This window comes from Cydia amplana, chromosome Z (genome assembly GCF_948474715.1).
Source record: "Cydia amplana chromosome Z, ilCydAmpl1.1, whole genome shotgun sequence".
Taxonomy (NCBI): Eukaryota; Metazoa; Arthropoda; class Insecta; order Lepidoptera; family Tortricidae; genus Cydia; species Cydia amplana.
The window spans coordinates 35,672,364-35,688,148 of NC_086096.1; the positions used below are offsets into that span (position 1 = coordinate 35,672,364).

At 40.8% G+C, this 15,785-nt stretch overlaps 2 protein-coding genes across 5 annotated transcripts in view; one reads left to right on the top strand and one right to left on the bottom strand.

Annotated features, from left to right (window-relative positions):
• LOC134661232 (aquaporin AQPAe.a) overlaps positions 1 to 7,095 on the top strand; it is a 111,263-nt gene extending 104,168 nt beyond the window's left edge. For all 4 annotated transcript variants that reach the window (XM_063517212.1, XM_063517216.1, XM_063517214.1 and 1 more), the window contains 6 exons: positions 7 to 150; positions 2,760 to 2,837; positions 4,260 to 4,397; positions 5,188 to 5,268; positions 6,593 to 6,783; positions 6,940 to 7,095. In XM_063517212.1, coding sequence (XP_063373282.1) covers positions 7 to 150; positions 2,760 to 2,837; positions 4,260 to 4,397; positions 5,188 to 5,268; positions 6,593 to 6,697 — 546 coding nt within the window. In that variant the 3' untranslated portion in view covers positions 6,698 to 6,783; positions 6,940 to 7,095. The remainder of the gene's footprint in view (positions 1 to 6; positions 151 to 2,759; positions 2,838 to 4,259; positions 4,398 to 5,187; positions 5,269 to 6,592; positions 6,784 to 6,939) is intronic.
• A 5,750-nt stretch (positions 7,096 to 12,845) lies between these two features.
• LOC134660695 (protein purity of essence) overlaps positions 12,846 to 15,785 on the bottom strand; it is a 130,281-nt gene continuing 127,341 nt past the window's right edge. Inside the window, exon 107 of the mRNA XM_063516475.1 lies at positions 12,846 to 13,131. Within this exon, the coding sequence (XP_063372545.1) occupies positions 12,907 to 13,131 (225 nt within the window). The 3' untranslated portion in view covers positions 12,846 to 12,906. The remainder of the gene's footprint in view (positions 13,132 to 15,785) is intronic.

The window sequence follows — 15,785 nt, forward strand, 5'->3', positions numbered from 1 at the left end:
TGCCAGACGATCGGGCACGTGTCCGGCGGGCACATCAACCCCGCGGTGACCTTGGGGCTGCTGGCGGCCGGGGAGGTCAAGATCATTAAGGCGCTGTTCTACATCGTGGTGCAGTGCCTGGGCGCCGTGGCGGGTGCTGCCTTCATCAGGGTAAGTATCCATCTATAGCAGTGGTTCCTAACCTGAGGGTAATTACCCCCGTGGGGGTAAAACTGGTATTTTACGGGGGTAATAAGCTAACCTAATATAACAATACAACAAACGATCACAATAGATCAGCGATGGTCGCAGTGATACATAGGCTTTGGAGCCTTATATAGCCCCCCTAACAAGAACGTACACGTTTTATTTTTTATTACCATTGGGAAGAGGGGTAAAATCAGGTTCCCTAGTTAGTCATAGGGGTGACCGGACTGAAAAGGTTAGGAACCACTGGTCTATAGGGATGATGACACATGTTGAATTTTATAACAAAATCTAGTAAAATAGATAGCAAACGAGCAATTTATCACAATAATGTGGATATTAAAATAAAATATCGAAAAATTACAAAAATACAGTACCTGAAAGTTTCAAAATTTAAGTTTTTTTTAACTTCCAGAAACGATCAAAGTAAGGGTACCATGCGATTCCTTACATTTCATCCAAAAAAAATATTGTACAGCAACTATATACATAAACGCAATATTTCACCGACAAAAACGCAATTTTCTTGTTTTGTCCATACTACAAGATGCGCTCCCAGAGACCTTGACGTCACGTTCCCTTAACGTTTTGTTTAGGGCGTTTCGCGAGTGAAGTGCGACTGTCGGCCTTTGACTACAATTTCTGACTTTTGTGTTACTTTAATGCAATGGGTCCCATATAGACATTTGATCCTAAAAACAAACCCGATCGATTGATACCATAAATGAAAATTAGTCATGTAGCCTATTATAACAATGCTCAACTGTGATGCTCAGGCCCCCAGTAACCAACCAACAGGTACCGTCTACCTACCATGATTTTCCGTCGTTCTTCACGGGCCTCGGTTGGTATAAGTAGTATGGCAAAACGTACCCCATGAAAATTTTGACATTGCTTATGGTCGCGCGAACTACTTCTAACAGGACAACGTAAAATGCGAAGTGAGGATACTGGGGATTGTCCTATATCCGATATTGGATGTCGGACCTTTGGAGAAAGAGTGCCCCATGGCATCAGGCCCTTTTAAGCTTATTGAGTTCTGAAGTAAAGTTTTAAAAAATACGTTTTTATTACAAATAAAAAAGCTATTTTCACATTTTACTTCGTCGTGGTTGTCGACATCCGACACGGTTCGGACAATGTAAAAACGCTTTGTACCTATCCTAGTACCTACCCAGACCTACACACGCCTACCATAAACATTAAAACTGATTCCCTTTCGCATACACATGTGTCGTTTGCCCTGACACTGGCATAAAGGTGGTACTTACATAAAGGAATCGTAACGGCCTTCGCGAGATGCGTCTTGTTAGCGGTGACAGCTCAAAGGCGTTATTAAGTGATCTTATTGAGACCATGCACACACCTGACAGTTTTGAGAAACGATTAACGTGCAGATTAGAAGGAAAAAGAGCGATTGAACTGCATTTTTTCAGTCTAAATGATATCTTAATTAACTTTTTATGTAACCTTCGGTTTAGCTGCATAGTCTTTCAAGATATGTCCAACACACTAAGCGCTTCTTTAGGCGGTGCGGGAACTCGTTCGTTACATTGCGGTATTTCATCGGTCGGTTGAATAGGATGTAACTTCAATAGTCCGCGGGGTCGTAAACCTTCTATTCAGACTGAGTGCGTCTTTGAACTTCGAAATCGCGATAGTTGCTCGACAGAATGGTTTGGCGATACCAACTTTTGTTCGGAACCGCGATAATCGTTTGCTCGACAAATAGCGATGTGTCGCACAATCGTTCATCGCACGTTTGCAATTCGAAGTTCAAAGATGCACTTATTCACTTGCTTGCAAGCAAGTGAATAAGTGAGAGAGTGGAGAAGATAATAAATAGATAGAATTAACAAAATAAATGACCCCGGTTGTTAGTTTCGTTTTCTGATAGCATAGTCGTCGTTGATAGCTTTTGCTTTGCTGTCCGTCCGCGTGAGTCACCGCTAGACAAATTAGCTAGGCCATGTTTTCGCAGGGTCTCGTAAAACTGAGTCGAGTTCTTCTGTTCTTAATTTAAACACAAGTAGCTCGAGTATTTAACCAACTCTTTAAAAGTACTTTATGAAGATAGGTCTGTCGAAGTTACATAATTTTTTCCATAATTAACTAACTAAGCAAATAGGTACCTACGTTAAAGTATGAAACTGCAGCCCTTATATCAACAGGAACGTTGCAAATCTTCAATGCGTCTCGCTCACCTTCGGAACTACACGACCGATCGATCAATTAGCAATCAATAATATTTGCGAGTGACCTTAAGATATGGTTCGAGACTGCACGGCTTTCCCGCGTGTGTGGACACGTGTAACTAAGACGGTTCACACATACTCCTCGACCTACCGCTGTGTATTTTATATAAGTACGCAGTTTTTAAATTCGAATCAAAGAATGAGTTTATTGAAAGTCTACGTGAACCAGACCAACGATTCAATAACAGTTCTAGGTGCTATAGGCACGATGGCTCAGAACGTCGCCTTCAAGGGAACAGTCAACTAAAATTAGATGAAGTTATAACTAAACATTAGGTCCTACCATAGACGAATTATTAATGTTTTTTTTTTCAACAGTTGGCCGTCCCCGACGTTGAAGTGAAGAGTCCTGGGTTCGGCATGACGCTACCCGGGCAAAACATCACCGATGGGCAGGTAAGTTACATACCTACTTACATTTTTTTTTATTTACGACCTATAAAACAAACCTACTAACTAAACTAAGCTAGCCTAAGATCCAAAATTCATCCTGACGGCTGTACCTAACGGCTACCACTAGTTTGACACTGACATATTCGCTAGCGTGTGCGTAACTTATTATCTACGCCTCTGTCCGTCGTAAACTGCCCTCCTCCGCCTTAGTAGAGTCTGGCTAGCCAAATATTGTTGATACATATTTCCTTGTTGTATCACCAATTGTCTATGATTAAAAATAATCTAAAAGTCTGTTGTCAATTTGTCATTCATTCAAATTGTTCGCGGTTTATAAGGGGTTCCGAGTGAGGTTCGCAAACTATTATTTTAAGCATTATTTACCTAAGCTCGTAAATATTTACGACAATGTGCGAAGTCGACGTGAAGCGTTGTTACTCGTATAACGAAAAACTGCAGTGTTTACAAGTCGTAAACAATCTATAGTTCGTTGTTTTAAGCTTTAGAAATAAGGTAAACAATCTTGATGTGTCTTTTAATTGAAAAACACATTTTTAAAATAAGTTTCGGCAAATATGTAACAATTATGAATCTAATACGATCATTTATATTCTTCTGCTTTCATAAGTAATAGTTTTTTTATTTTTAAAAAGCGTTTTTCAATTAAAAGACATGTCAAGATCGCTTACCTTCTTGCAAGTTCTTTCTAATGCTAAAAATATTTTGATACTTAGCATTTAGCATATTTGGCATAGTAATTATGTAATTTTTTTGGTGATGGATTAATATTACGCTATTATCGATCTTGGTTTTATTTACACTATAGGTACATTTCATTTTTCGCCTTGTTACAGTGGTATATGGTGAGAAAGTGTAACATATATGTGTTTGTCGTTGAATGTACATAGTGGTAGAAATTATGTGAGCTGACTTTGAGTGCACGTCAACGTACTTATGTTTAACTCATTTCCTTAGGTACCTTACGTATGCACAGAAAATCAAAATATATTTTCTAGTATCAAAACTATAATTCCTACTACACAAAGTGCGCCAGCCTAAGTACTTTTTAACTTACCGCCAAATAATTGTCTAATACTTCAGTAGCCAGACTCCCAGACTCTAATCTCAATAATCTCATTTCATACTAAATTGCAACACATTTCGCAACCCTTATAGTGGGTCCCACGGGTAAAGGTACCTTATGGCGGTTGGCGCTTACGCTATAATTAACGCCGCTCCAATATTATTGCGGCGCTATGCGACGTAAGCGCCAGCGGCCATAAGGTACCTTTTACCGTGGAACGTCACATATGTCCTTTTCTAGATTATAAACCTAATTATAACCTATTTGAGTTCCAACTATCATCAAAATCCGTTTTCGCGTGACGGAGGATTAAACACCCGACCTTATTTTCTGTTCCACAGGCCGTGCTCATTGAGGCCCTGATCACGTTCGTGCTGGTGCTGGTAGTCAACGGCGTGTGCGACAGCCGCCGTAATGACGTCAAAGGTTCGGCGCCTCTGGCCATCGGCCTCAGCATCACGGCCTGCCACGCTGCCTGCGTAAGTGCCCTATAGAGTGACTGATTAAAGACAGATATATCGGAGCGACTAAGGCGCTCACAAATATCTGAATTCGCCTCTATTGTCAAGGCGTTAGAGTCGTGTTCAGATATGTTTGAGCACCTCGGCCGCTCCGATATATCTGATGGCGACTGTACCAGGAATTTCGTACATCGACTCGCTTGTTCCTATCTCTATCGCACGCGCGTAATTATATTGCTGGAACTGGAGCCCGCACATGATGCCGGCGGTCAATGACCCTGTGCGAGCGGGACAGCAATATAAACACGCGAAATAAAATTCCTTGTGCCATGCGTCCTTTCTTTAGTGATCACTCTTGATTGAATTGGGTGACCACTTTTGACAGTACCACAAGTACAGCGAGCTGCAAAAGTGCATGGACACTTGCACCACACATACATGCCCTTTTGCAGCTGGGTGTACCAAAAAGAATACGCAGCGATCACTCGTGCTGCATACGGAAACCCATACACCCACTTGCACCATTCCACTAACCCGGGATTAATCGGTTAAACCTGGAGTTACCATGGTTACAGTACAATTTGACACTAGGTTAACGGTTTAACCACTTAACCGCGGGATAGTGGGATGGTCCAAGTGGGCATTAGTGCGGTTTTTTTATGTTAATATAGCCGCTAGTAGACCTAACACTTATTATTAGTGATACATTTTAAATACCTGTCTGTTTTACAAGTTTTTATGCAACTGCTAATTAAATCGAGATGACTGTAAATTGTATTTTTTTGTATATTGTGTATTTTTTGTACAGATCCCGTTCACTGGCTCCAGCATGAATCCGGCGCGCTCTTTCGGACCAGCTCTCGTCATGGGCTACTGGGCTAGCCACTGGGTAAGCACCCATTATAATAACAAAATGCCTTCTTAAGATCGGTATTCATAGGATAGAGGTGCCGACATATAGCGGTCGTCTCCATACTAAATAATACGGCTAAATATGGATGTCGTAGTATTTGTATGGAGACGGCCGCTATATGACGGCACCGCTATCCTAGGAAACCAGAGCATTACTCGTACCTTGTGCGTTGTGTGTAGACAGCCCTCCTGTTGGCGGCAGGATAGCGACTAGTGATCGACACATTTTTCTCTACACTCGCGAGTCTATTGCATATACACAAGATGTATGTAGTTAGTGGTTGATTTCAGACGTTGTCTGACTTTTCACACTGCAGACTAGACCTTTTACTAAGCGACAGATTACTTACTCGTGCACTTCCCAGTAAAGAATATTAAAATTATGAATATCATCTCAATTAAATCTTGATTGAAATCCGCACCCATTTTTAACTTATGGTCTACGGACTATTTTTTTCTCACTGATTAATAATCTATTGATACAATTCGTCTCCTAATAAGTATAGTTACGTAGCCTAGAATATCGAATCATTTAAATTTTTATTCAACTTCTGAAAATTGCCGGTAACATAAAAAAGCCTAGTAGACTACTAATACCATTTCTCGTAACTATTACTATAAAACAGAGTTCCATAGCGTTGTTACATAACTTACTGTGATTTCACTTTCTCCGGTATTGTCCGATAGCTTTGTTCTACACAAGTTGGTAAAGTGGTCCCTATGTCTTTAGAGGCAAGGGTCAATTTACTGTGGGCTTGAGTGCCCTATTGTTGCGTCTCGGGAGCAAAAATTAGTAGTTGGATGCTAGGATGCTGCCAAAGATAGGTAAATTAGTCTATTCTGTGTAAATAGGATAAACTGGCTAGGAAGTTTATAGGAAATTATCTCTGTGCAGAGACGAATACGACACCTTTAGAACGTTTTCACATTGTCCGATCCGAATCCGATATTATCGGAGGATCCTCCATCGCGTAGTCATGCCGCGGGGGCGTCGTTTATAGCGGTCACGCACACTACAACAAACATTATATAGGTATGCCTACATACGAACAATGAATATCAAAACGCTCTTAGGGTATTAACAATTGATATTGATAAGTGATAACCAGACATAGGAATCCGTGAGGCAAGTTTTCTTGACAGATAGGGGTAATTGAGTTTATCGATATAGGAAGTCAAGAAAATTTGCCCCACGGATTCCTATGTCTGGTGATAACAATTTACAAAATGATATTCGAGGTAACTGCCATGCCTTCCCTTCTAAGAAATAGGTATGATGACATTTTTGATTTCCTTGTCAGGTGTACTGGGTGGGCCCCATCACCGGCGGAGTCATCGCCGGCCTGGTCTACAGATACGTCTTCCGCATCGGGAAGACCGGCGAATCCGGCTCCTACGACTTTTAATCTTATCCCCAAGCAATAGAGCCTGGTTTCCAAGAACATGCCTTCCTCGTCTCGAAAACACGCTGGTTTATTTGAAAAGATTATATCTGGCTGCGAAGCCAACATGCCAATATTGCCAATCGTTAACGCTCCGTAGTGAACGGAACGCAATTGACCCTGTCCCATTAATATGGAAGAGTGATAGAGACAGATGCATATGCTACGACACGGAGTGTTAACGATTGGTACGTTGGCTAGGCACCCTGACGTCCTAAGCAAAGGTCGTATGTCAAGATACGAAATTATAGCTTAGCTTTAGATATAGTTTTGTCTTACGAACACGCGTGTCTTGCTTAAAAGTACAAAGGTGCTACTCGAATATATTTGTATTCAAATTCAATCGTACATTGAATGGCGTTAGAATATTTTGCTATTGCAAAGAACAGGTTTTAATAACTGTAACGTGTTTGTACTTTACATAGTTCGTAGGGATTTACGGTAAATTGAGTAACGCGTTTGTATTTTTCAGTGTACATAGATAGTGTAAGCTCATTGAACATTCATTTTTGCCATTTTATTTTGTGTTCCAAAGTGTATTTAAATCATATCGATGGGGTATACATATTTAAATGGCTATCACTCTATCACTCTTCAGATTCCAAAGTTACGTTTGTTTGGAAAACTCCGTGCTTCTCGCGATTCTTAAGTGGCACCCTTTTATTGTAAAGGCTACGAAAACCAAATAGTTAACCGTAATCAATTTAGCTTTCATGTTTATTAATACTTTAATGTTACTATACTCCTATGCCTATCTCTTTTTATGTCCCCATATCGGTGTACCTAGTGCATAATTATTTTCCATCGTATCTTCACGGAAACTTACGAACATGTCTTGCTATTTTAGTCAGTCTCCGTACAAAAAGTACTGACATTGACTGAACTAACATGATCAATACGAACTTTTCTGAGAAAATACGATAGAAAACAAATATGCAATACCTACATTTGTAAGACAACTTTTCAATCAATCCACATTGCGATCGTTGATTTATAAGTTTTATAACTGCAAAAAAACAACGTTTTTTTTCCTACATCCGAAAATTGAAACATAAAACTTTTGTTTGCATAAGTACTAGCAATTGAATGTGCATATTGTATCCCTTTATCATGAGCGTGACTTACCGCAAAATATCATATTCGTAAGATTTTTAAATCCACATATATTATATCTTTAACTCGATGTCACGTACCGAGGGGTACTATCCTATCCTGGACACCGGTGTGGGGCCATCGGTGCTTCTTCTAACTTTACACTAAGCTAGGAATTAAGTTATTTAAGACTATTTATATTATGTGAAATAGTTTAAGGTACAAAATTAAATTTATACTCGAACAGTGGTATTGTGAATCATAATACTGCGCAACGTTGGTTTATTAGCGGAACAATTTGTCAAAGTATAAATAAACACATCTATTAAACTAATCTGTTTTATTTTATGTTACCTTAACTAAACCAGAAATTTATGAACTTTAAACTTTGACCATAAGATGAGGACTAAAGGACGACTCACGCTAGCTCGATCCGGAACCGTCATAGAAAATGACATGTCGAACACCTCGGCCCGGGCCCAGCCTGGTCTAGCGTGAGTTATCCTTAACTCATCAGCATCACGTTGCACTCTTTATACAGCTGGAAATTTAATTAAAGTGAAGTTCGCTTACCGAGGTGTATCAACTACCTAACGGTTGTCTGGAAGAGATCGCTGTTTAGCGATAAGACCGCATGTTATTTACCTCTGTCTTCATGTATTACTTGTATTTCTATGTATGTATTTGCATTATTCTGAGGTTGTGCAATGAAGAGGATTTGTATTGTATTGTATATCGCAGTGTCAACGTGAATCGCCAAAAAAACCCTTCCTCAACTGTACCCGTTATGTAAAGGTTCGCGAGACTGCGCCCACGCACCAGGAAACGTTCAGCGTACATTGCACCCTCGTACATTGCACCCTGGCTTCTCAATGTGCATGTACAGTCGGACGTAGTCAGTACCGTCTTTACCACACTTAAGGGCACACGGGGCCCGTGCCCAGGGCCCCCATCCTTAGGGGGGCCCCAAGGACAGACAGTAACAGTATATTTGATTATCCATAATAATTCTATTCATTTACTTTCTTTACTTTCCAAAAGGGCCCCAAATTCTTATGTGCCCAGGGCCCCCAGCATAGGTTAAGACGTCCCTGGACGTAGTTACTTTTAAGGCAATTGATCGCAAGGCTTTTGTGCATCAGTAGAATAGGTTAAACTTCTTATTTATTTTGTGTCAAATTTGATATCTCGATCCAGTCAATTCCGAAAAAGGGGAGAGGGATATGGCTGCCATCACCCTCGTTGCTGACGCCAGAAAAAAGTTCTACAAGGCCGGACATGCAGCAGTTCTTATTTCGGACACTACACACAATTATTTTGATTTCAAAAGTAGGATTCTTTGTAGGGATCAGGCACCAAGCAACTCCTATATTACTCTGATTTTAAAAACAACACCCGGACGCCCTTGCACGGATCGTCCTATAGGTACCCATATCTAATTGTGTTGTTGGAAATCATTGTACATACGATGATATTATTCTTGACTGTACAAGTGACTGTTATGAAATAATTAAAAATCACGATAGACATTTGACTAAGCAAATAAAAGGTACACAAACAATGAGGGTACACAAAAAGCGGAGTTCAACGGACGACGATCCTATTCAGAGTATATAAATTAATCATACATGTAACAATGTAAGATTGAGGCACAATACTGATGGTCTAAAGAAAAAATATTGCATTCGATTATCTAACCTAATGGATAATTATAGTATAGCTGTGTATTGGTAGCGTATAGATATTAGACTACCTATCTACCTCAATTTTTGCATTGCACGATGTACTATAATACTGATTGTAACTTGGGCAAGTAATTAAGCCTTGTAGAACACTCGATCTTTGTCATACTTCATACTTGTACATTTTAAAAGTCGTGGATGAGAGAACTTTACGATACATCGTAGTGATCTACCCTCTGTTCAAACCCCGGTTCGTACCAATGAGTTTTTCCGAACTTATGTGCGATGTATCATTTATCATATTATCAGTCGTTTTTCGGTGAAGGAAAACATCGGGAGGAAACCGGACTAATGAGGCCCCAATAAGGCCTAGTTTCCGCTCTGGGTTGGAAGGTCAGATGGCAGTCGCTTTCGGATAAAACTAAGTGCCTACGCCAATTATTGGAATTAGTTGCCAAGCGGACCCCAGGCCACGAGACATGGCAAAAAGCCGGGACAACGCGAGGAATATGATGAAAGTAGTCCTCTTAAATCTCGATAAAACCCTATTTCGTTATAAGTTCTTACGAATGATCAAAGAATAAGATAAGATAAGATAAGAAAGAAACTATAATTTCTCTGGCGACCGCTATTATGTCGCCTGCATAATGCAAAATGATGCAAGTAGGTATCTTTAAAGCTGAAAAGTATAGAGACTTTACAAGTCTCGTATACCCTTACGCCTTTTAGTTCAATGAGTATACTGGCAATGCAATTATAGCATTCACAACTCTAATTTAAATAGTTTGACACGACTTACGACAAGCCCTTAGAGGTAATGTCGACACCCGTCGATACTTATGTCAATTCATATCAAGTGGCTGGTTGTCATTTGACAAGGGAATTTGAGTTATATGAATGGCTTAATAAAGGTCAAAATGGTACGTTAACGTTTTAGGAGTTAGGTTATATATTTTTGAGAGTTACGTGTATGCTGAGAGGCTATTGTTGTCGTATATATGTTATTTGGATCAATCAATCAAAAGGGTTTTGGCCGTCGGCGATCAACTAACTAGTTGGTCCATAGAAAGGGACAATACGATTAATTAATCTGTGTATATCAAAAGAATGCATGCAAATCAGGGGGCCTGGCAAAGGTGCCAATCGTTTGCGCCGTAGCCAGGCGTGGCTCACTCCGCGATTTCGTCGCTTTGCTACAGGTAGCTAAAAGTACATCCGTTCCACACCAATTTTGGTGGCTAGCCATAAGCCGCGCGTGGCGCTGTCTCCACCTAGCGGCCATATCTGTGCTGATCGTAACAGACGCGTTTTGTTAGAGAGTGAGTCTTCTGTACCTAGTATTATTATTTATTCTGTGCCGTAGCGAACGAAACGCATAGAAGAGTCGTGGAACTTAAAGTGGAGTCCAGGCGAGACAATTTTTCGCCAATCTGATGAAATTGTCCGAACGAATCAGGCCGTGCGGACGCAAACGCCAATTTGATTCACCGATCAAATCAGTAGGCGCGGACACAAATTTGCCAATTTTCGAAGTTAGTATCTATGGAATGCAAATTGGTGATTAAATTGTGTACGTGTGGACGCTAGATGAGATTGGCGCCAATTATTTTCCTGATCAAATCGGTCGATTTGCCCAGCTCGTCTGGACTCTACATATGTGATCTAACACATTGCTGCGAGTGCGAAGAACGCACTAGTTAGGTCGGTTCATTGTATAAAGGAAATGGGAACTTGTCACTAAAAAAATTGTTTTCTTAAGATTCGGAATCTATCCCACTTTTACCCTATAGGTCGTGTTATATGTCGGCGGCCGATCGTAATATCCGCCCGATCGTAAAATTCCTGTGTAATGTTTTGACGGTAGTTACATTAAACCAATGGATAGGTAGGATTGCTTCAGACGCCTGACAGTGCCATTTTTATACAAACCAACAGCAGCCAAAAGCCTATACTTAAGCAGTAATTTATACCAGCAATAGAAATTACAATAGGCTCTATCTAGGGCACATTCGAAGCTCTACTTGTCACACAATGCCGGGGATGCGACCTTGACGGCGGCAGAACCAAAACAGCTTAAGCAATCCCTCTAAAGTAACGTTTATGTCCTATAGAAAGTACAGTATTTAGATTTAATGTTCTTGCGCAGTTGATACTTGATTCGTGCATTGCCACATGCGGCGTGGGGGAGATATCATCTGTTGTGATAACGAATTACACGACTATGGTGAGGAGTTAGTTTTAAGAATATGGTGTTGCACTTTTATCGTATCAAGTGACGGCCACGATGACACGATGATAAAAGCGCGACCATGTTAAGCCCCCACTACAGACATTTGTAGGGGATTCTCAAAGGTCTATGTGCCTCCCTGTCACGGGGTACGCCTACAATTCGTGGTTTAGATAAGGTCATGTTGAGTAAGATGTACATAGTTTATGTTGCTCGGGGCTAGAGAAACAGTTGGAGAACTCCTTACAAATTTCTCTTGTCGCAATTAATGATTCTCTTACCTTATAGTGCCATCATAAACCTATGGCTCGTCTTTACCAAGCGTTAGTTTCTTAATTCTACCTGTGGTATTCAACTCAGGTAAGTCCATCTGCCAAATGCGATTTAATGTGAAATATAGTAAAAGGTAATCGGGTAGATATTTGCTGAGAGGGTCGAATGAATTCACCGGAGTTTAAAGTTAAGCGACATAAATAAAACAACAAGTAAAAGCAAAACCTTTATTAGAGCAGAATAAGGCGGCCTAAAGCCCCAAATACATTATACATTAATTTAATTTCAAGCGGTATATTATAAATAGTTTCAATTAATAATAAAAACATCAACGCTAACATTGTAACTGCATATTCAAGACTGCACAACATTTCTAATTCAGGCCGGTACTGTAACACGGCTTGGGTATATCCCAAAGACAATTCAGATATACAGACTGACAATATGCTCCTACAAAATAGTTTCAGTTTCTTTAGTAGTTTGGTGCAGATGACTGCTATAATATCAGTAATGAAATCATAACTAGCACCAGTATCAAGCTATAATAAAAACTGCAGTAAAAGGAACACATTGACCAGTCATTTAATCGTCTAATCTCTGTCCCTTCAAGTCATTGTCGTGTCGTCAGTTAATTAAATCGACCGTTATAGCCTCACAGTTGAAGGGCTCGTGATTCGACCATTACTAAACGTAATTTAGAGAAAAAATTCATCTCAAAAATTCATCACTGAAATTGCAACTTTTAGATACGTTCAGATTTCAGGAATGCGGCGCAAGCGAGCATTTACGGTGTAATTTTTTTCTGGTTGCATTTCGACTAGACCACGTCCATTTAACATGTATACAGGCGTTCAATGGGACGTCCCAGCCCTATCCAGAACCGCCTGTAGCGCCCTGAATCAGGGTTGCTCGTTGATGAGGGCCTGCAGCCAGGCGTCCGGGTCCGGTATGTCGGCGAGCAGGCCGGCGGCGTCGCAGAACTCGGCGAAGGACGCGCACGGGAGCAGCTCGTCGGTGAACGTCGTGACGATCCGCTCGGCCGCCTTGGCGTTCGCTTCGTCGTTGTTCCGGATGTATTCGGCCAGTTTGACGGACCACTGGTCGATGGTGGTGGCGTTTACGGACTGTGGGAGATAATGTTAGGTTAGTTCAGGGACTTTAGAGACGGACGCGCTAATTTTTCCTGCCAAGTTCTACGTCAAGTATGGTACTTCTATGGAATATATATCCATCGTTACTGCCAAGTCAATGCAAAGTCAGTTTATTATAATATTGTTTAAAGCTTTGGATTCCTCCGAAAACGGTGCCGTCATATTACGGCCGCTATATAGCGTTGACTGACGTCACTAGAACGTTGTCTATGTAAACAAGATGGCGCGGTTTCCTAGACGGCGTTACGTTACGTTGATTGTCAACATAACGTAAGATGACGGCCGTCATGACCTTGTCGATAGTTTCGTGAACGTTTTATTATATAGCGGTGACGCCATTTTGGAATAAATGACACGAGATTTGAATAAGTGATTCCGTACTACGATTATTTTCCTCTTCTGATGATATTTCATCCTCCAAGTAAATTATAGATGATCAAGCAAATCTTGTCAGTAGGAAAAGGCGCGAAATTCAAATTTTCTATGGGACGTTATCCCATCGCGCCTACATTTTTCAAATTTGCCGCTTTGATCTTGGTGGATGACGGTGTGTTATGACGCCGTGGTACTTTCCACATGTCGCCACCGTAAAGACGGCCGTCTTTTGCTGCCGCTATATGACGGCCGTCATATGACGGCACCGTTTTCGGAGGAATCCAAAGCTTAAGCGTCTATTTTGAAACACAACTAAGTAGACTTTATTTTAAGTACGCAAATCTTGATTCCTCGGTATATAGAGGAATTCTTAGAGACCGACGTCAATTATTTATTACTGGAATGAGCCAGTAATCTCACAAGGACCATAGTCCAGGCAGCTAGTAGTTATAATCATACCGTGGGGTTGAGGTTAATTGTAAATAAAATAGTTATAGTTTGTCAAGCTGGATATGTCAGTAGCAATGTAAAGCAAACTAAAGTATGGTATCCCTAGGAAACGAACAAATAGCAGTAATGTACATCGAATAATGATGCAATGTAAACAAAACAGTTCCACAGCAGATAAGGTATAAATGACATTCAAACGTAGTGTTGCTAACCCGCGATTTTTCAATATTGCCGCCTTTTTCTACTGACAAGATTTGCTTGACCAACCATTGACATACTAAATTAAAGTAGTAAGTGCCAATTTTGCTTAGAAATGTTCAAATAGTTTCTGTTTCACAGTTTTTACTTATTTTTTGGCTTGTGTAATACTCATATTCCTGTGCCCAAAACCCCGGGGTACGGTTATAATTCCGATAACACATCCAATTCAACTGCAGATAATATCACTATCAAGTCATCCGCAAAGCATCAGCGGGAACGACGGTTGACGGCCAAGGCCGCGACGATTGCATAACGCACGAAGACAGTTCCCCGTGTCAATGCCACTTCGTGAGACAGGTGAACACACATATATCACTTTCTTAACCTTGCCTCGTATTGTGATTTTGTTCTAATGTCAGCTTTATAGCTTATAGAATAGGGTTCACCTTGTAATAGTAATTTGTAAACGATAAGCGGTTGTGGAAGTGAGAAGTGCATATTCGGGACTATTATTCATATGTGACGGAGGTTACATCGTTTTATTAATTAATATGGTTGTATTGTAAGCACGGATCTAGTAAGAGTTTAACTACATATATCTCACTTGTTCTGTAATTAAATATGTATGGCGATTATTTTTAGATAGAAATATAATTTATTTTTGTTAAAGAATGCTCACGGCGCGCTGGTGTGCGCTCGCACTACGTAAGGTCCGCACGTGCACGGAGACGGGTCTGCGTCAGTTAGGGTTGCTAATAATAGTTTTCATTAACCCGTTCACTTGCTACGTGCACCCGCGTCAGCTAGCGGACGCCCTGATGAACCGCATCGGTGTGAAAACCGCCCAGAGCGATGCGTTCGTCACGGCTGACAAGTACAAGTAAGATACACAGCGCGGCTAGATAGTGTTGCGCAACTTTGTGTTGTTGTTGGATTCGGTATCGGGCTGTCTACTTGTCAGTTCGTGTGGGAGGTCTGCAGGTCACATTTTGTTGTACAATATTTTTGTAAGATAAATATTTTTAGAGGGTCACAGGTGTGGGCGTGAGAGAGTTAGATATCGCTCATGCTGGTATAGACTAAATTGTTTCACAAGCTGATGATATTGAAGCTTGATTCGTTCATTTTATATGAAATTTCATTTTTAGTATGAAGCCACGAAGAGAATCCTGAAATACTTAGGCTTAATCATTGGCTGTATTTCACGAACTTTAATGATGACACTCGCAAGTAAGCGAGCCAAGCGCCATCAGAGCAACACCTGTTCGCCACGGGTACATTACGTCTGCCAGGCCTGTGGTCGTGTTTGCCGCTCCCGTATTGGCTTACATAGCCACGAAAAACGTTGTCGCCCTACCTGACACTTTTTCTATTGGCAAGGTGTGCAGTCGGTGGAGGGGGAAGTGGCGCTGATCGTCACAAACACAGGTAATCTTATGGAATGTCTGACATTAGTACTAGCGGCAGCCGCTTGAACTAATTTTACTCCATAAGATTTAACGTAGAAAGTCTGCCAAAATGAGGGCAGCACCAGTCGTGCACCTAGCGAATAGTCTGTAATACACTTTAAGGCCAATGATGATGAATGATGACGTAAAAAA